General features: G+C 34.8%; 2 protein-coding genes across 5 annotated transcripts in view; one reads left to right on the top strand and one right to left on the bottom strand.

The window, feature by feature from the left end:
- CENPP (centromere protein P) overlaps positions 1-20,862 on the top strand; it is a 156,623-nt gene that overhangs the window by 16,590 nt on the left and 119,171 nt on the right. The gene's annotated exons all lie outside the window — the stretch shown is intronic.
- Positions 1,025-13,243, bottom strand: OGN (osteoglycin). Its single transcript, XM_074914586.1, has 7 exons — positions 13,092-13,243; positions 12,205-12,457; positions 7,791-7,875; positions 5,722-5,880; positions 4,904-5,106; positions 4,232-4,327; positions 1,025-3,729 (listed from the first exon to the last, which is right to left on the bottom strand). The coding sequence occupies exons 2-7, from the start codon at positions 12,370-12,372 to the stop codon at positions 3,559-3,561; spliced, it is 882 nt and encodes a 293-aa protein (XP_074770687.1). The 5' UTR covers positions 12,373-12,457; positions 13,092-13,243; the 3' UTR covers positions 1,025-3,558.

Here is a 20,862-nt window from a genome sequence, read left to right as displayed (position 1 = left end):
GTGTTTAACATTTGCATAAAAACAAGTGAAGAGTCTTATCCTGTTAATGTTCACACGTGGACAACATTAAAAATGAGTCTGTAATCTTTTTTGTGGCTTTTTTTTTTTCCTACCTACTTTCTAGACTTCAAATATATATAGGCAGGTAACTGCACAGTACTGGAGAGAATTTTTTTTTATTTGTTCTGGGTTTATACCATTTCTATTATTTTGTTATTTAAAAGAAGATTACCCAGCTGTTAAGTAGAAATAGACAGTGTTTCTAATAGTTTTCTCACAGTGTACTGTAAAACAGGAAAGATATATTATTTTTTCTTTTCTGTTAGCCTTGGTACTCGAGAAGAAAGGAACAATGTAGAAGTGGTAGATTACTTCAAATAACAATGAATGTTTGAGATGAATGGCAATTGCAAGTTTCAAGCAAAGTTGGATAGCACTGTGTTTCTAAAAAAGCTGATCATCACAAATGGGAGTTTCATAGTGAGAGCTTTCCTGGTTAACAAGAGTAATGGCAGGATGGATAACTTAGATTAGTCAAAAAAGTAAGGTAATATACACATTTATTTGTAAGCAGGCTTTCCTATAAAGCAGGGGCAGGTTTAAGTTGGTGTGAGTAGAGCAATGTTCATTTGTGAGTATTTTGTGCTCTGCATTATAATACTCTCTGACATTGTGCTTCAGAGTTGTGGTTTTTTACTGAAATAGGTTAGTCTACAACTTGCAATGCTCCACACACAATCAGGAGTTGAGTATACCATTAATACTCTCTGCTGCTACTCCTCTATTCTCCTGAAAAAAAAAAAAATCTATGAAATCTATGTGCTTTAAATAGATTTTGAAGGGGGTGAGTGAAGTGTCCCACAAGTTTCTTGTGTGGTGGTACTTGTATGGCAGGTCTTACTACATTGCCACAGTGAATATTATGTCTCCAAAATGGATTTACATTGCAAATATTTTTCTAACCTAGATGCCCCCTTAGTCTGCTATGAGGCTGAACAACTCAAGCACGTTGACATTGCTGGAAGAAAAAAATATTCAAGTTTTATTGGAAATACAGACAGAAGTGCGTGATAGGAAAAAAATAGAATGGTGTACATTCAGCTTGATATTAATACTGGTCACACAAATAGAAGGCAAAAAAATCCTGCATACTGAAGCCCTTCTCACTTCATGTTTGATGAGTTAACTTGCTATGAATGGGGAAAGTAAATTAAAACATATCAGATAATTTATTGCCTGCATGAGGCATTCAGAAGGTACCAGTTGTATACTTTGGTTTGCTCACAAAATAAGAGTGTTAATTAGTGTTACTTTTGATATTTAGTACTTTTTCAAAAATATATACAACATTTTAATGTAAAATTAATTATATGTTAGTGGATAGGTCTCAATGTTTACATGTGTATATATTATATAAATGTGCATATAGTTACGAAAAAAATTCTACACGTTTACACAAGTAGAGTTCTAGTGATAGTGATCCTATTAATACTGAAAAGAAATTTATTTAGTAATAATGATTTGTAATAAGATCAGAGACCGCTGCTTACATAACATTATTACACTTAGATGTCTCTCTGTGTTTGCTCCATCTTAGGAATTTATTAAGAGAGGGATGAGAGAATTGGTGGCTTTTTTTTCCTATTATAAACTTATCTTGAAGTTGGAATATATTTTTACATGCTTTGGGGTTATTTTTTACCTTTTGCTAGAAACTTGGTAACATCAAAGTTCTGTGACTTGACTTAGATAGAAAATGAAAAGCAAGTATTCATTCTCACTTGCAGACTTGGTTTTGTTCCAAGTTGTATTAAGACAATGGAATTTGTTTTTTAATTTATTTTTTTTTTAATACCAAATAACTTAAAATGGAAAGTATTGGGGATTGTTATGTCTTTCCTGGGTGATGCATTCAGGGCAAAAATATTTTTGTCCTGCATTTCATAATTGCATTCTCTTTTGAGAAAGATGAGCCTACATTTGATGCTTGACATAGTTACGTAAAAAGTGACTGAAAGTTATTCAGGTCTCAACATTCTTCGTGGCAGAGCATCAGTACGTTCAGAATTGAGTGTGCACTTAATTCCCCATAGCACGAGCACTAACAAATCAAGGCGTAGCTAAATAAGATAAACAAAACTAATACAAAATATCGTGTTAAAATCAGTATTCTAGATGTAGTGATACATCATCATGCATTTGATGCCGAACTATATCTACAAATTAGGAATACATACTAGCTTCAAAATTAGTATAAAGTTGATCTGGTAATCGTAACTAGCACACTTTTGACATTAATTTATCTGAAGAGTTTATGCCTGCGGTAGGTTTTGAAGGGGATAAACTGAAAATGAAATGTCAGAAATGTATAGTTGTATAAATAAAAACATTGCGTCCTCTATCAATTATGTTTAGTTTTTGGTGAACTAACTGTTGAGGCCTGCACACATCAATGTGTGTTTTTAATATACATCATGGTTTAAAGTAGTGGAGTGAAATTTTGCGGTTAATGATAGAATCAACTTTTTAAACATCTGATTTGATTTTTCTCTAATGAGCATAAGTATTGTTGTACAAGGGTACTTCTTTGCACAGACATCTAGCTGAAATCTTACTTATTTACAGGTAAAAACATTAATTCAGCTTTGTTGTTAATTGTCTTTTCACATTTCTTTGTCAAGAAAGAGCAAAGGAACAGGCTCAGTTTACATCATCTGTTAATAACAAAGATACTTGGGGTCACACTATGCTGTACTTTGACCATCATATTAAAATGGGAAGCTGGTGTTGCAAAAATAACTCTTGCAAGTACAGCTGAGCAAAATTTATATATTTCAATTAATAATACGTAAAAATAAAATACATATATTTTATATATACACACACTCTTAAATCATTTTGAAAGCAGAATACTAGAAGTAGATTAACACATCCTCAAAAAGTTCCACTTGCAATGTTGCTTGGTACAATAAGCCTAAATAGGAGTTATTCTCATTTTCAGCAAACCAAGTTTTTAAGGAAGATTTAATGAAGTTATGCTTTGATAAGTTCTGTTTCTAAGCATAACTTCCTTTTGTATGCAACTTTATTCAATATGCATTTGAAAGTCAACTGAGTTTCAGATTAAAAAAGTGGGATTTGATTTAAGGTGTAATTTTTTCCTCCGTAGCTTGCTCAAAGAATGTTTTGCGCTTATTCGAAAGTAAAATGTAGTGATTGATCAGGGTGCCGGTGAAGAATGTGAACAATGTGATTTTACCTACATGTAAAGAATATGTGGTGAAGTAAAAGTTGCGAAGATGTGTGTGCATATATGTATTTTTATACTTTCATTAACAGAAAAGATTTTGAAAGTATGGGTGACATTATAACTACTAAAATGTCTGTTTTGAAATAATTATTTCAGAGGAGAACCACATTTCAACATAGTAAAAGGTTCTGGGTATGCAGGTAAAATAGTATTAGTAAGGGAGAGAACATAAATGTGTAAAAGAGGAAAAAGGGTGATCTTCTGTTACCATGTTAAAGTTTTAGCATGTATAATTATGTACGTAGTGGCTAGTAGTATGTTCCTACAGGCAGTGTTCTCAAGCAGGAAAAAGCATTAACATGCTTTGCCAAGAGGATCGGATTCCCTTCCATCCTTATCTCATCCATACGTGTGCGGATGTATCGTGTGTTATTAGATTTGCAGAATGTGTCATCGGTGATTGTAGTAATATTGTTGTACTGCAAAACAAAATTATGCTTTTGTAAATAAATACACGCATATATATATACACCACCCCCCCCAATATATGTTTAAGAATTTTGGAACTTTATTCTTCATATCCTCCATTTCATTGTCATTGGGATTGATTTATGTAAACTATAGAGATGTAGGAATTAAGTTTCCTTAAACCAATCAATGATTTGATAAACAGTTTGAGGTTGTTATTGATGTTTGAAATGTGTTGTTGATAAAAGATTATTGCTTATTTTTGCCATTTCCTATCCTTGATATACAGAAACTAATGAGAAATTCTTGCGTGGTAATTATCTAACTAGCAACTTCTGCACACCAAATGGTTGTGGCCATACAGATTAGAGGTTATTGTTTTGTTTGGAGGAGCATTAGACAGTGTAGCACAACTGCAGTGTGAACTGTTTTGAAAGACAGTGGGTTTGGTTTGAAGTGTGTAACTAATGAGGCTCCTTGTAATAGAATGTTAAGGAAATACTTATAAAGTACCTGAAGGTGAAGAATACGCAGACTTTCTGGTAAGTTAAGGGGAACAGATTCCAGTGCATTATGTCCTAAGTAGAGGTAGGCCAAATTTGTCAGCTTCTAATAGAAAGAAAGAGAGATTATTAATGCTGATATTACTTAAGGTCAAGTAACTTGTGCCTGTTAGAAGACATTGGTATTTTTTTGCGATCACATAGAGAGCACATACAGTGATCTAACATGAAACATTCTTTTGCTGTGAATGTTTAATTCTTTTGTATCAAGAAACTCCTAGAACAGGCCTTCTATGTTTTGGAAATTTCACTGTCAGCTTATTGGTTATAAAAATTGAGACCACTAAAAAGCTAGATCCTTGTTTATTAGTATTTATGTGTCCTCAGAACTGTATTTGAGCCATCAATTTTGAATTGAGTTTTTCTTTGCTTGTAGGAGAGAAAAGAAGTAGGTAAGGTATTTCACTGAAAATTTTTTATATGAACAACAGGAGAGAGTGAGTGTGCAAAGGGCTATTACTCCAAAGTGCCTTAAAAACAAAAAAAAAAGCTGGAAAGCTACTTCATCTTAGTTTGTTTCTTAGATTACAAAAATACAGAAAAATTCATTTGGTGGTATACTAGATAGTCTGGTTACTAATTCTATTTACGTTGATTACTTAAATTGTTGTCTTTTACTCACCTTGAAAGCATTTGCTTTGATTCCTCTGCTCTTGATTCTGTTTTGATTTGCATTAAATGTTGTTAATTTGGGAGGTAGAACAGGAAGTTTTAGAAGTCGATTTTCAGCAAGAGAAAGTTCTTCCAATAACAGAAGCTTTGAAAAGGCTCCATCTTCTATTTCTTCTATCCTATTTCCACTAAAATCAATTCTTCTCAAGGTAGCTTTATGCAAAAGAAATGAAAATCTAAATATTGAATTTATAACTACACAGCATGTGAAATGTGTGATGTGTATGGTTGTATACGGTAGGAGTTACACTGTTGACAGCACCATCCTAATTGTGATCTACAAATGTAAATACTATTAAATTATGAATAAAATCCTCATGGTCTTAAGTTTAAAAAAATAATAATGTTAACGAAAATACTCAGGATCCTTCCTCTCTTTCCTAGAGACAACACGATTTCAGATGTTCATAGAATTTGTCATGTAGAGTGAAAGAGCTGGGAGAGATGTCCCTGGAGCATTTGAAGGAAAAATAATACCTGGTCATTTAAGACTGGCTGGGATGCAGAGATAAATTTTATTTTTAGTAGTCTGCTCTTTCTTTGATTGTGTGGGAATGTTAAGATGGTTGCATGAGCCAAAATGGGTTTCCATGTTGCCTTCGTAGTTCCTGTTCTAATACAAGCACTGAAGTAAATAAATAATACACATAATGAAATCTAGCAAAGTATAAAATACATCTTTCTTTCATAATCTTGGCATGCTGTTAAGGGACAAAACTTCAAATATACTATCAGGTAAACAGAAAATAAAATTTGAACATTACTTACTAATGTCAGCAAAATCTGAGACTGCTATCCTTTTTATTTTGTTAAATCGTGCATAAAGGTACGCTGTTTCCTTTGGCAGTGGGGGTACAGCTTCGATGTCTATTTCCTCACAGTACACTGATCCGCTTAAACACACACAGAGCAGACAAGTAGGTAAATCTGAAAGCAAATTATTTTGAGTAGACAGTTAAAAGTTATTCCACTAACTTAAGCTTGAATATTCAAAATAGAATTTTCTCTAGTATCTTTTGAGATTTCTCATCACTAGATTTTTAAAAAAGTTCTGTTGACATCAAGTTCTGAAAATATTTAATATTCTGGACATTTTAGAGTTTTGTATTTTTATTGTGCATCATTTCCCTGTGTATATTCTTTCTTCTTATCTAAACATGTCTTGAAGTCCTATTAATTGCTCTTAATTCAGTTACTCTAACATAATTAAAGAATGTATTGTGAATATGATGGCTGCAACTCTGTGGCCATGTTAAATATCATCTTCAGAAGCATTCTTTTGAAAAGAGAAATCCATGCAGGAGTGCATATCCATCTGGAGAAATCAATCTGGCTGTGCATATATTGCATTGGAGCATTTCTGGTAGGGTCCAGTACACTCTGTGTTATTCCTAACTGCTATTTTGTCTAATCTTTTTTATAAGAATGATAGCAGTGATGTTTATATAAGTACTTTAGGCAATCTGTTCCAGTTTTTACTGAGATTTTTTTTTATATAGCTGTTATTTGAAGTAGCGAGAGAAACTCTGTATCTTTTAAAATGCATTTTAAAGCCCATTTTGGCTTGTCCTGTTCCTCATAGACATTAGTAATTAGACATTCTGCTTTGCGTTAATCCTGTATGACAGCAGTATTAAAACACAGATGGCTTTCAGTCCAGTTTTTGTCACCACTGCTATCTGATCTGCTGTGTTTCCTATAGTGTGGGATTTTTGGTTAGCTTCCAAAATGGTGTGTCTATAGTCAAGAGCAGTGTCATACTGCTAGGTAGTCTGTTATCATTATGTAGTAAAATAGGATTTTTCCACAACCAGTGCAGAGTTATAGAAATAGTCAATACCAGGAAGCCAACCGAGTCTGTAGGATTTATTTTTTTTTTCTTACAGAGGTACTGCATAGAATAGAATTGAGATTTTGAGCTTTAGCTCTGTGATTGTTACCATTTGGTAGACTTTAGAGTTCTGCCTCATTTGCCTTTTTAGATTTAGTGTCTTGTTTGTCATATGCTGGAGTGTAGGAAATGGAAAATGGTTGTGAAACGACGTTGTCATTATTTGAAAGTTCTTATGCTTGTCTGTGAGTAGAAGCTCTGGTGTTCTTACAGATTTGTTCCGCTTTTGATGGGGGCTTGTTGACAGATGGTATTTGGCGATAACTAACCTAGATGACAACTGTTGGAGATTGACACTCCAGTGGTCTTGCTGAATCATCAGTTATTTTTGGAAGTTTAGATCAGATACACGTGAAATATGTGTGTCTCTTTCAATACTTTGTTCAGCAGACAAAAAATTTTTTCCTTTCAAATTTAGAAATCATTGCGGCTCGCTAGGAGAAATCTGGACAATATACTTCAGAGCCTGTAGGAAATTTAGGCTTGTGAAGAATGTTCCTGATATACATCTTAACCGTTCCCTTCCCTGATCTTCAGATTTAAACTGTGAGAATAACCAGTTTTTTGAAAACATCTATCTAATTAATTTAAGCACTTTCATCATTACTTGGTTAGACTGGCACTTATTGACGTGTGTGTTTTGTTTTTCTTGGTTTCCTTGGCTAACTTTTAACTTGGGTATATCTCTACAGCAAATGAGACTGGGTAAGTCTGTAGAGATTCTTATAAGATGTGCTTTGTGTATTCAGATTTTAGCTGAGGGTCCTTTAAATTTTGTCAGCCTGCTCCATCAGAAGTGAGACTTTCTGCAGGAGATATGAAAGATGTTAATAAATGAAAAGATTAACTCTGTATCCCTTGTCATCCTTTGTATATTCAATTTTCATATTAAAATATGTTCTTCTGGAGAGCTTAAATGTTAAAGTATTCATATTAAGTAACTTACTTGTATCCTTTGTTGGTGGTACATTGCGTTCACTGTCATCCCCTTGCAGTCTTAGGGAAATGTCAAGAGAAACATTTGTTCCATCCTTTGTGTGAGAACAAATGTTATGTTAAAAAACAACAGCAAACAAAAAGTATTATAAGGTTCTGAAATAGCATGTCTTCTAAAAATGATCTTCCTATGACATACTTATGACATTTAATTTTTAAAATCACATTAGTCATCCAGCATATAGGAGTATATATTATCCCTTTTGTACATGAGCTATTCACTCTGAAAGGCAAGAAGGGAAGGTGGTGCTCTTAGTGTTCTTTAGAAAAGTAAAGTTCTTTAGGAAAGAATAGCAGACACGAATTAAAAATAGAAAATATAGACTATCTAGTGGGGAAAGAATATGTAAGCAGTAGGTGCCTACAAAAACCTGGAGTTCTGAAGACAGATGATTTTGCACATCATGCAAAATTTGATCGGATTTCTTGTGAATGTAAGTTATTTTTTTTGCTTTACCCAAATAATCTCAGTGAAATAACATTTTCTTGCATTTAAAATTATCCAGAATTTGCTGCTGAAATAGTCACTGCATCTTTTCAGTTGCAGGACAACTTAATTTATAAAGATGTGCCTTTCAGGTATTGGCTGAAATTTTGCAATTTATTTCCTTTAACTGTGCTTAAGTCTCTTTTAATACCTGGGCTGTTAACTAACAGAAAGGGTCTTTGTGATGGAGGGAATGGTAGTCAGGTTTTCATTGAATAATGTAGGGATTTTGGAGAATTACATACTGCTTTTAGAATTATATTTACAATGGGTTATACCATGATTTGCATGTATTAAAGTTAAGCGGGTTTTTAGGCTGACTGTGGCAGTTGTTCTTGGCTATCATCATTTGTTGTCTTTTTTTGATGGGGGATATTTGTAGGACAGAGTAAGACAGTATGCTTTTTGTCTGCATGGTTATTGAAAAAACATGAAGAAAAGTACATTATCAGTATTGATGGTTTTTTTCAAATGTGCTTAAGGATCAGGCCCTGACAGGAGTATGGTCCCCTGCTGAAGAGAGCTTATTATGCACTGTAAGTGCTCACAAATGAATTGATTTTTTTGGTTGTTGTTTAAATCCTGCCCTCTCCCCTTCAGACATGTAGCACGCAGATTGTTCATCTACAGGAGCAATGTGAAGGTAACACCATCTGTCAGATTACTTTTGATATTAACTTTGTTATATTTAGTATTTTGTTGCTTGCGTATACTTTACTGTGGGAATTTTTGTCTTCTGTAATATAAAACCTTCAAACTTGACATAAAGCCTAAGAAACAAATATCTTGGCCAGCTCTGTCATTTTGACCCCGTTTTAGCCTGTGAATCATCCATCCCTTGGCTCTTTCCTCCATCCGTCTATCCAGGCTACGTCTCTTTTTTTGCCTCTTGTTTGGGATAGGTTGGTTTGCTCTAGTAAGACTTTAATACCCAAGTTAGTATGCTGGCAGCAGTTCAGCAGTTGTAGCATGAAACTTCTGTGTAGGGTAAGAGCTTTTGCAGTGTTGAGTGTAGAGAAGCTGGGGGGTGTGAACTGAACAGAGACTCGGACAGGCAGCAAACCTTACAGAATGTTTCTGCAAAGATGTTTAGTTTGCATAGATAATGTTGATTAGGCATGTGAAGATATGGTCCTTGATTGAGGTATCCATGCCAGCAGAGACTTCTGCGTACATGGATTTATAACAGAACAACTGCACTTTTATTGTAGTTTGTTTGGATCGTAAGTGACATTTTTAATATGCTTGTATGAAAAAACATGTTTGCTGACATAGCATATCTGTATCAGAGGTAGGTTTCTAGTACAGTATCCTACTTGAGGTGTGATCTATGAAAGTGTGCATGTGAATTCTCTGCAGAATACAATGTACATTTCAACAACTAATTTCTGCAAGTGGGAAATGTCAGCAAAAATTAAAAGTGATTATTTGCAGAATACTGTTAACAAAATGAAACAGCAGATTTCCCCCCCCCCCCCCCAAAAAAAAAAAAAAAAAGTAGTAGAAATAACCAGTATATTGGAAGTATTTCCTGGTTGGCTATAAAAATTCCTAGCTGTATTGGAGCAGAAGATTGTTTGGATTATAACCGCAAGAAAGTTCATTACTTGCATGTGTAGGGAATACACCGAAGGAGTATTGGCCTGCTGAAATACTTAAATTCCACCTGCCTCTGGCTCTTGACTCCACGGACATTAATTACCCATACAAAACCAAAATAACATTTTACATCTAAATATTTTAACCATCTTAAAATTTCTGCATAATAATTGATTCATCTTTATAATACACAAAGGTCTGTAAAGCTGGTAGTTTATATTCAGTGGAATTAATTAGTCCAGTTATGAGACAGTGTCTGACTGGATGGTTCTGTTGTGGAAGTTAAGATTTCATGTTTTTAAACTGCTAATATTTTATTCCAGGCTGGGGTGGCTCTGGTTTCAAATAATCATCATGGTAATAAATTTTGCTTGGCTGACCTTTTTCCTTAGTAGACTAAAGTTCATTTTGTTGATCACTAACACAAACAGATTTCTTCTAAAGTTTTAATTAAAAATCTTTTTTTCTAACTGTGTTCAAGCACACAGGAGTTAAACTTGTCATGCAAGATAGATTTCTGACTGGGCATGTTTTGTATTTCAGTTACAGTTAACACTTGAAATATTCTGGGAGCTTGAATTTGTGCAGTAAATGAATAGGAGATTTGTTTGTGCATCCCATAATTTAAATTGGGAGCCCTGGCACTTGTGTAGATGTATTTGTTGCACATAAGGAACTAATTTGTTATTTTGCAATGAAAGCATGTCATTGGAGAACTGACCTGATGGAAATAATGACCGACTGCATTCCTAGAATTACCCTAAGCAGAACTGTTGGCCTTCAGAAGACCCCTGGTGTATAGCCGTGCCAGCAGGGGCTTTGGTTAGTCTGTGGCACATCTGTTGGCACCATTTCCCTGTAGGTATACTCCTTATTGTTCTCTTTACTGAAACAGTTGCGTATTCTTATTAGAACAGTTTTATTAATGAATTTCATCTAATGCTGTGCCTAACTAGTTAAACTTAACAGTTTTAGTATTTTTTTAAAAACTTAGTTGTGAGTGAATAAGCAGCTATTAGTTAAGAGTCTCTTAAATGGTCTCTTTTTCATAGGTTTATGGAAACATGTTACTTCAGCACTGTGGCAGATGTCAGATTTAAAAATACCTTGGGTATTTTTAAATATAAACATGTAGCTGCTGGTTTTATTCTAACAGTTAAAGCTATAATTTAAATAAATTGGGAAAATATTAAAAATGTATACAGAAGTGGTTTTTATGTACTGCAGTATTTTGCTTATACTAATTATCTTTTGCTGTTGTCTTCTTGTTTATAAGACTAAGTTATTGTAACAAGTACAGTTAATATTAATGAAAACTTCCTTGAATTTATTAATAACTTGGTTGTTACTGTTTTATTTGGATATGTGGTATTTTCCTTGGCAACTAGTCTTGGGGCAATCATTGTTTGTTTTTCTTCCTGATCACTGTTGTGTCTCCTTCTCTTGATGTGTGTTATTTAGGTCCTGTCAGAGTCAGTCTGAATAGAGGTATGAGGCTTTTAACTGTCCCTGCCAGCGGAGACTGTTGCACTTCATTTAACTCTCCCCTGTTTTTGTGTCTTCTGCTTCAGTGTTTAAATTAACAGGCATGTATGTGAAGCACACAGCAAAAAAGATCAGAATTGACCGTTTGGGGGTGCTGGTGAGTGCCATGAGGTATAAACTTTACTGCTACCTTTAAGACTCTCTAAGTGTTAATAATGTAGGTGATTACCGCAGGACCGGATGTTCCATAGTAGTTCAGGACTGTGAAACTCTTGAGTTGCAAAAAACCCAAACAACCCACCCATGAAAAATCAAGGCAAAAAACTTGATAGTTTGATAAGTCAAAAGAGAAACTGTGGTTTATGCTGGCAGGTTTTGTCCGATAAAAAGTACTGTTTCAAGTATTACTTTGCTATACACAAAAAAAATCAAAATAAAATCACAGTCCTTTTTTTTAAACGAACTTACTGTGTTAATACATTACTCAAACTGTTGAGCTAGTATACTAGTATATCTCGTTCTTGAAACTCTTACAACAGTAGGCACATAACTACAGCAGAGTTAAGTGATGCTTTAGTCTCAGTTGTGAAAGCCTGTCTTTTGTGGGTTTCTCAAACTGTAGCAAGGATGTTATTTTTGTGGTTTTAATGTGAGTGGCTTTCCTTATGTCTGAAACAATTGTATGTTTTGCTGTTATAAGATTTTCCATAAAACTTGCATACATGCATGTAACACCTTATTCATATAATGCTTAGCAATTAAAAATATTAAACTGATAATATAAATAAAATACCTTTCTTATATCCTTGGATTGCATTTCATAATCTTGTTGGATCAGGCTTCGCATGGTAACAGCTGTATCATAGTCATAAAACTGGAGTGATTCTTGCTGTATAGATGGTGCTGTGTTTACCAAAGGTACAAACACAAACAAAAAAAAAGTAGTCTGCAAAGTCTTCATTGTTGCACGGAACAATGTATCTGGCTTTCACTGAGCTGGTGAAGATCTGCTGGTGCGTTGACTATGGAGAATACTTTCTTTGTGACTGGAAATGAAAATGCAATCCGTCAAAACAATATTTAAAGCCTAGAGAACTAGTTGGCAGGGGTTTCTAACGCATAAGGAACATGGAACAACTTTTAACTCTTGATATCCTTTAATTAGATTCTAACATTTTAAGAACTATTTCTAACATGAAAGGAAAGTGGGAAATAATAAACAGCATTCTTCAACTAGTAAGGGAAATGTTATCTTAATTGCATTTGCTTGTTTCCTAGTGTCTTATTTTCGTTAGTAGCAGGAGGATTTTGTAAAGCATTTTATTAAACATTTGGCAGGTATGTAGCTGAACTAATTAAAATGAGAGGTTCAAATGCATTTTTCTCAGTTTTTAAAATAATGACTTTCAAACCTGAATGTTCTATAACAATAATCTCTTATTGTCCTTGTCTTTACATTTGAAAGTAAACAAGAGAAGATAACACCCCCTCAATATGTTACAGGTTGTACACTTCTCAGGCAGGGGAGGAGGCTACAAACATAATCTTCTAAAACATTTTAAATACACATGCAGTGCTTTTTAAAAAAGTCTTTACACAGCCCTTTTTCCTTGTTTACTGTAATTAAGTGTTTTATTTAAGCTTTAGGTTAATATACTTTTATGAAAAAAGTCCACTTACCGTTTTAGCAGATTCAAAATTCTTCTGAATAAAACCAGATATCCTTATCTATAGATTAAGCTGGAGTGGATTGGTAGAAGTGTAAAGTTATGAATTACATCCAAATTGTTGAAATGAATACTCTCTCCAAGTGTGACAGTCTTAAAAGTGCTTTCTATGGGGTAAAAAATGCTTTGCCAGCATTCTTTCCCTAGGGTAAGAGGTAATATCCTGGAGACAGGGGGGTTGTACTTTGAATAACATTTGTAAATGTTAAGACTGTCTGGCTCATCCTACCTTTGATACTACTTGGTAAAATGGTAGCCTTCTGCTCTGTGGTGATTTATTCTGTATAATTGCGAAGGCTTTTTCTGTAAATCACATATTAATTGTGCAAAGTAGAGGTCCATAACAAGGCATGTGTTATCCATTTTGTTTAATGGTTTAGCTAAGAGACAAAGCAGCTGCTTTCTGACTGAGACAGTCATAGAGCCAAAACATACGTATACCCTACTAGTCACATTTTATGAGTAATAAAATGTTTCGCTAGGAGTTGTATATATTTAGGGAAGTTTCACCTAAGTATGAAATGGAAAATTTTCAGTTTGAAGATTTCTGGAAGCAAAAAATACTTTAGAATTGTGTGTTGAGGTTTTCAGACAACTAAATCAAGTCTAAATGCTTCATTGAATGACTTGTTAGCCAATTTATTGAAAAATTGGTTTCACAATAAATACTTGTTTTGAGTGAAGTTCTGTCAGTACTGTAGATAACTTAGTAAACACTGTCCAGGTGTAGAATTTTCATCTGAACTATAAGCAGCAGTTTTCTGGATTTCTAATGCATTTTTTTCCTCCCCCTTTTCCTTATTACGTGTTTCTGGCAGCCAGTACAAATGGGAGCCAGATGATGAACTTGAAGTTTACAAAGTAGCTTTTTTGAGTCTTTAAAAATATGTAGCAATAAAATCTATTGGGAATATATTCAGATTTACGTTTCTCATTTTCATACTTTATTTTTTTCCAAGATAGCACTGTCAGCTAGAGTAATGTTGGGGATAAACAGTGGACCTATTTGGTTAAGTTTTTTGTAAATGCTGCCTTGTTTAGAAACCAGATGTCTGTAGTAAATCTGCAAATTGCAAAGTGGTTTACAGACTTTTACTCTCTCAACTTTTTTCCACTTTATAATCAGTTACCACTTTCTGAACTCATTAGGATTTTATGAAAATGTTTTTAGTTCATATGCAAATTAAACAATGTAATAGTTTGGACTTGGAGCTGGCTCTAGGATAACGATCTTGCTGTAAGTATATAACTGAAATGTAAAGGAAAGAGGCTCATTAGTAGTGGAAATTGGAGGCTGAATCACATGCTGTTCTTCTGGAACAATATAAGAACAACATAAGTTTTGAAGTGGCTAGGTTGTTATGGGGTGTTGTGCTGCAGTACATAGGAAATTCCAGTTGGAAGTACTTTGTGGTAGAAGGGGTGTATTTGCCGAGGAAGAGACCAAAAAGTTGCAGTGTCAATACCATCTTACCACCCCTCCTGGTTTCATGCATGTTTCAGAAGTAATGCCAACAGCTCTGCTTTGTATCCAGGTGAAGATTTCATCTGGCTCTGGGGCATCCAGTTTTTTCCAATGCTTGGATGTAATCAAAGGATAAATGTTCTAAGGGAAATGTATTAAGTATTGAAACAGAAAGCATGATATAAAATAATAAATATATTTGTTATATTCTTATGAGAATTTATTTTGTAAGTACTGAAATCCTAGATTTCACAGCTGTGTACATGGAATATCTTGGGAATAGCTTAGGTTTTTTCTTATATATGACAAACTTTAAAAATGGGGGAAAATTACTAGATAAATGAGGCCTTGAAAATTTAGGAAGTCTTCATTCAAGAAAGCTCTTGCTTTAATCTGCAAGAGGTGAAGAGGCTCTGTAATGTTAGAAGACTTTAGTAACAGCTTCTTCAGGAAACATTGTCAAAAGTCCACGTTCATCAGGGTCCCAAGATTTCAGTGGTGTGCTTACCACAAAACCACTGTGTGATGTGTGTACTCGTCGTTGTTACCCAAGCACCTAAAAGAAACTCATGAACACCTATTTACAAATACATGTGAAGTCATATATTAAGTAATTACTTTGGCATGACGTCATCAAGGTTTACCTTACAGTGTAGTTCTACTCTCACTTTAAACTGTCAGTGCCAGATAAAGTAGTCTTGTCCCATATTTCATCTGCTTGTCGTCCCTTGTGTGAGGAAAAAGTATCAATTAATAATTTTGGGTAAAAATTGTTTTTATCTGGACGTGTAACAGATGCTTGTATCAGCACAAGGAAGGGGACGGTACAAGTGGCTGCAAGCAGGGAAGGGATAGCATTGCTTGTTTCAGCAACAGCGCTGCTTTACTCTTGCTCAAAACGACTTGAAATAACTGCAGTGTCCTAATCCTCTGAAATGAAGAATGTGGTTCATATGCCTTGGCAATAGGGAAGCTGACAGGAAGTGTTCACCCTGGCAAGCAGAGAGGGCTTTCTAAGCATTGTTAGTTCTTAGAAGTTTGATGTATAGCGCTCTGTTGCTTGGATTCCATTTCAAGGATCTATGTACTTAGAAGGTGGTTTCTTTTCTGAAAACCTAAAGAAGCTCTGTTAACTAATTGAGCTCCAGTTTTTGAAGAGGGCTTTGATAACGTGTTTGACATGGCTTCTGATTTGTCAGTTGTGCCATTTTTTTTTTCTCTTGATATCTCATTTGTGTTGACTGATTTCCCCACTTTCACCTGAAACGTTAGACATGTAAAATGGTTATTTTATGAATTGTGTTGAAATGGAATCCTGGCTTAAATGTGAATGGTAGTAATTTCCCTACAATTTTGTAAGGGTATGAAATGTAGCTGAAGGTGTAAATGAAGTAGCTACTTATTTACTTCTAGTAGAGGGAAGCCAAGTCAGCCTAACAAGGGCCACTTGCTCTTTGGAGTCTGCTTTCAGAAAAACTGAACTTTAGGGGAAAGGGATTGCATATAGAATAGGTGTAAAATTTGGTCCCCGATGTTCCCTTCTATCAGGTTAGACAGTAAAAAATAAAAGACTTTTAAGAGAGAAGTTGGATGGGTATGGATGCAGTGGTAGGAAATATTTGGGAGATCAAGACAAATACTAAGGTAACTATCCACCCTATATGTGTTGCAGATTCAATCTTCTTCAGCATCTGGGAAGGAATGTAGTAATTAGTACTGTTGATATGCCAGGAGCAGGTAAAGCAAAAAATCAAGCTGAAAATATCCTAGGGAAACGGAGGAGAGATTTTGGTTTGCAGGCAGATGAGCAGGTTTTGTGAATAAAATAACACCAATTTAAATGGGAGGGCAATTCTCTTTATTTTCTGTGGATTTCGTCAAAAAACAGTTCTCATAGGTGCTAGCATGTTAATTACCTTTTTACCATGGTGGTGTTCAGCACTTAATCCTTAGTAGTTTAGTACAAAAAACATAGGAGAGAGCTTTTCTGTACTACTTTTAGCATTGCTTTGAAATGCTGTAATGAGTCTTACAATATTTGCTGATATTTCTCAGTGTGAGGCACTTAGGTCTTGTTCCTGGTAAACCCCTGCAAAGCACTAAAGAACTGATTGACCTAAAAAGAGCCAGGTTACCAGAGGGGGTAAACTTCCCTCTCTAAGCTTGGCTGGAAAATACTTTTCCAGGGTGCCTGTAGGAATTACATGGAAGCAGGGACTGGCGTTGCCTGTATAAAGACTCGTGATTGTGTGATGGGAGGCAGAACACTAGGAAGAAGAAAAATGAAAAAACTAAAAATACAACAAGGGCCTTATCTCTGGGGTGCATGAGCTATGAGGCAGTGCTAGGGAGAGTGCTGTAAGGTTGCTATCAAGATATTCCTTATGAAATAAACCAAAGCTGAGATTAAAAAAAAATTTAGATACTACCTTTTGTTTTATATTTAGGCAAAGAAAGTGTATTTTTGCAGCTGCTTAAAGACCTTGGCTTTCATCTTGTGTCATAGTCTCTAAAGGACAATACTGGCAAGTTCTGTAGTTTCTGGATTTTATTGTTTTTAAATGTTCTTGGAAGAAAGAATTACAGATTATTTGCTTAGTTTACTTATGCCTGATGAAAATTGGGGTCACTTATACAGAATGTTCAAAAGTTAGTGTTTTATCTTGGGTAGAAATATGTCTGTGACAGAACGGGATGGGGGCAAATTAAGAAAGCTTTTAAAGATTTCTGGGCATTTATAGACCTAGGCACAGTGCTGCATTTTCTCTTTATATGTGATTTTTTTCTTTTTTGCTCCATGTGGAAGTTAACATGTTCAGTATTCCTTAGCATATCTTTTGTATGAAGTATGATTAAACACTTTACAGTTTTGACCAGCTGCTCTGGATTGGAATAATTATAGTAGAAAAGGTTTTATAGAGTAAAAGATAGTTATTGAATCAGCCTGATAACATGTACGAAATAAACTGTAAGCAGTGAAATAAAGAGAACAAAGGCATCAAGTGATGTTAAAACTGAACTCAGTGTTTGTCTCTATTCTTTTTTAAACTAAAATAAGTAAGCATTCTGGATTGCTCTCTACATCACTTTCTTTTTCTAAAATGCAGGCCTTTTCTGCTTGAGTGTTTGTGCGGCCTGATTAAGTTTGCCTTCTAAAATTACTTTTGTCTCTTTGGTAAAGCTGCATGTTTTGACTGCTGCATGTAGATGTGCTATGGAACTTCTCTGTGACTCCTGTGTCCCCCACTGCTTTTTGCTGAGATCCTGGTACAGGAGTGTAAAAATAGTTTAAGGCAGTTTAATGTCTGTGCTTATACTGGGGCTGTGTTCATTCTGGGAATAAAAAAGCCAGAGTATCCAAAAGGGAGGAAGCAGTCTCCTGGTTTGTTCTTGAGTAATGCACAGAAATTGGGCTGAAGGTAATATTGTAGAAAAGTTGTATAATATTAAGCAAAGTATATTCCAATTAAGCATCCTTGAGGGATAGAGGAGGAGTCAGAGGTAGTATTAAACATAAAATAAATGGTCAACGTGCCCTACAGAGAAAACTGAGAACACTCCTAAATATCCAGAGTGACCAAAAAAATACCAGAGAGGAAATAGTTATGCATAAACACCTCCAGTATTTTTATGAAAACTTGCAGCTATTTCCAAGACTCAGTGAATTAGATTAAGTTTAGGTCACTGTTAGGGCCACCAGCTGCAAAATAGACACAGCTGAAAAATGACCTGATTGTATGAACATCCTTCCATATGTTTCTGATTTATAATCAGAATTTTTTAAAGCTGAAGACATTACCTTTATTCCTTGAATTTTTGGAAGAGAAGCAGACTCCTTGTATCAGTTACTGTGTTATAAATGAACAAAGCAGACTCCTTGTATCAGTTACTGTGTTATAAATGAACAAAGCACATTTTAAAAGTCATGCAAATAGTAGACAGAAATGTGACTACAGTTAATGAAAACAAATGGTAACTAGAGTAGTAGTACTGTCTGCTATTTACCCAGACCTCTCTGGTGAACATATGTTCTCTTGAACTTTGCCTATATATCATCAGTTATATCCCGAATCAAAAGCCAATCTACTTCAGTTTATTAAAACTTGCTAGAATTCCTTCCTGAATTGACACAGCTTCTTTATAACCATGTTGTTACTTGTTGAGAGCCATTACTATGATGTCTACAGGGGCACTAGAGTCAGGGCTCCAAGACTCATTTACCTTATGTTTCTGATGGTACTCATAGCATCTACTTTACTCTCTTGTTTATGGCCAGTCTTCATATCAATCTATTTTTAGCTTGTGTTGTGCTTTATAGTAAGGGAAAGTTGATTTTCCCCCCCCGCCCTGATGATGAATTTATGCAATGAATTATGAGATTAAGGTATTATTCCTTTTTAAATAAATTAGGTTGTAAGAAATGTACATTTTGGACAAGAGAGTTCAAAATGTCATGAGAAGCGTGTGTATTTGTGGAGTTCCATAATTTCCAATAGTGTGTACACAATTTGATTTAGAGCTGGAAGGTTCATACTCTTGCAGTAGTATTGGAAAATGATTGCAAAATCACTTTTAGTGTGTAGGGTTTTTGTTAAAAAAAAATAGTATGTTCTCCTTTGATGTGTCTCAGGTAGGAAACTCCTGTGTTTATTGCTTGCAATGATCAAGTTGGGAGACAAAGTATTGTAACAGTGGAATGTGAATACGTTAAAAAGTCAGAAAACTTGAAATGTAAACCATCTGTTTTCTGTAAAGGAGTTTCTTTTCTAATCTGTGTAACTTTTATTATCAGAATACTGAAGTAAATATCTCAAAGTAAGCCTTTTAAGTATGAAATACCACCAACAACAAGAAATGGAAGAAGGCAAAATACATTCTCACTATTTTAAGGTTAAAGGAAGAAATGTAGATAGTTGGATTAAACCACTGTTTTTTCTCTCTGTTTTGATTTTTACAGTGATCTCTTGTGGTACAGATTTTGCAGAGAAAATGTTTGTCAGTTTTGTTGTAGTTTTGAGAGCTTTAATTTTGTGGATTAAAGTTTAGTCATAACTGAATGTTTCCCAGAAATCAGTGAGGCTTTTCCCCTATAGGTTTACATGGGTGTCGGAGAGTTCTACAGTGCTCTGCTACAACATTGCTCATTACTCTGCACTGTGGATAATGCTGATAATGTCTAGCTTAGCGTTCAAGAAGGTTTCATCTTTGTTTACATCGGTAAGACTTGGAAAATATGTTTTCTCAGAATAGTTTGTCAAAAGCTGAAAGTAGCACTGAGATTTCATTTTTCTCAGTTGCTGTGTTTCTGATGACGTTTCTGTTAGTGTTTTGATTAGGATCAGGAATGCATTTCTGAAACAGATCTCCTGATAACCCCAGTTTACTGCACCTTGATTCACATCACAGAGCTCTTTGAAATATGTGGACTGTTCTTTTTGTATGTAACAAACCAGATGATATATCTATTCAGGGTGCACCTGATGTGCTGCAGCTGCTAGTGGATTTTCATTTTGACTAGCCCTGGTCTGAAGTAAAGCTCCTCTCCCTCAAGAAACAGAGTGGGTCTGATGGCCTTATCACAAGTATTTTGCTTTACTGATCCACCCTAGTGTTTCACCTTAACTGCTAATGCAGACAGTGTTGTAAACCAGATCACGCTTTGTTTCTGTATTTACTGACTCTGCTGTAAATAAACTAATGAAGCTGTTTGATACTTAGGTTTTGCTGTTGCTGGTAAAATAAGTAACATTTTAATACATATTTGGTTTTATTAATCTATTTCCTGCCTAAAAAGACTATATAATATTCTGAAAATAAATACTAGAGCAAACATTAAGCAAATATGTCTTGACACCAAGATCTGTGGGGTTATGTAGTGGTATAATTTTGTTTATACAGAGCTCCACACTTGCTGGGCAGCTTTGTGTACCCGAATCATTATGGATGTCTGTCTGCTACAGAACACTGCAACATGGAGCATTGTAGACATGCTCTTCCCAAATTTAATGAGCTAGAATATGCCTTGACATATAACTGTAATTGGTAGTGCTTAAAAAAAAATATCTAAAATTAAACTATATGAAGGCAATAAGCATTTACTAGTAGTGAAGAGCAATACTGACATGTTACCATAGTCCAGGATAGTGAGAACACAGAACTAGTTGTGGAATTCAAAATAAAGTTTAATGTACAACATTCTGTCTCCAGTAATGAACATAAAGCAGATGCTTTGGGAAGACTGAGAATGGGACAAATGCAT

Source organism: Athene noctua, chromosome 10 (assembly GCF_965140245.1).
Source record: "Athene noctua chromosome 10, bAthNoc1.hap1.1, whole genome shotgun sequence".
NCBI lineage: Eukaryota > Metazoa > Chordata > Aves > Strigiformes > Strigidae > Athene > Athene noctua.
The sequence above is the reverse complement of the archived record's forward strand: the minus strand, read 5'-3'. Positions and strand labels throughout refer to the sequence as shown.

Bases quoted from the DNA above. Each gene is read 5' to 3' on its own strand.
- OGN (XM_074914586.1), bottom strand. From the start codon at position 12,372: ATGAAGACTTTGCAGACTACTTTTTTTTTGTTTGTGTTTGTACCTTTG. The intron at 7,876-12,204 runs GTATTTTATTTA...TCTCACACAAAG, and splicing joins AATCCAAGGATATAAGAAAG to GATGGAACAAATGTTTCTCT. The intron at 5,881-7,790 runs GTAAGTTACTTA...ATTTGCTTTCAG, and splicing joins ACCACCAACAAAGGATACAA to ATTTACCTACTTGTCTGCTC.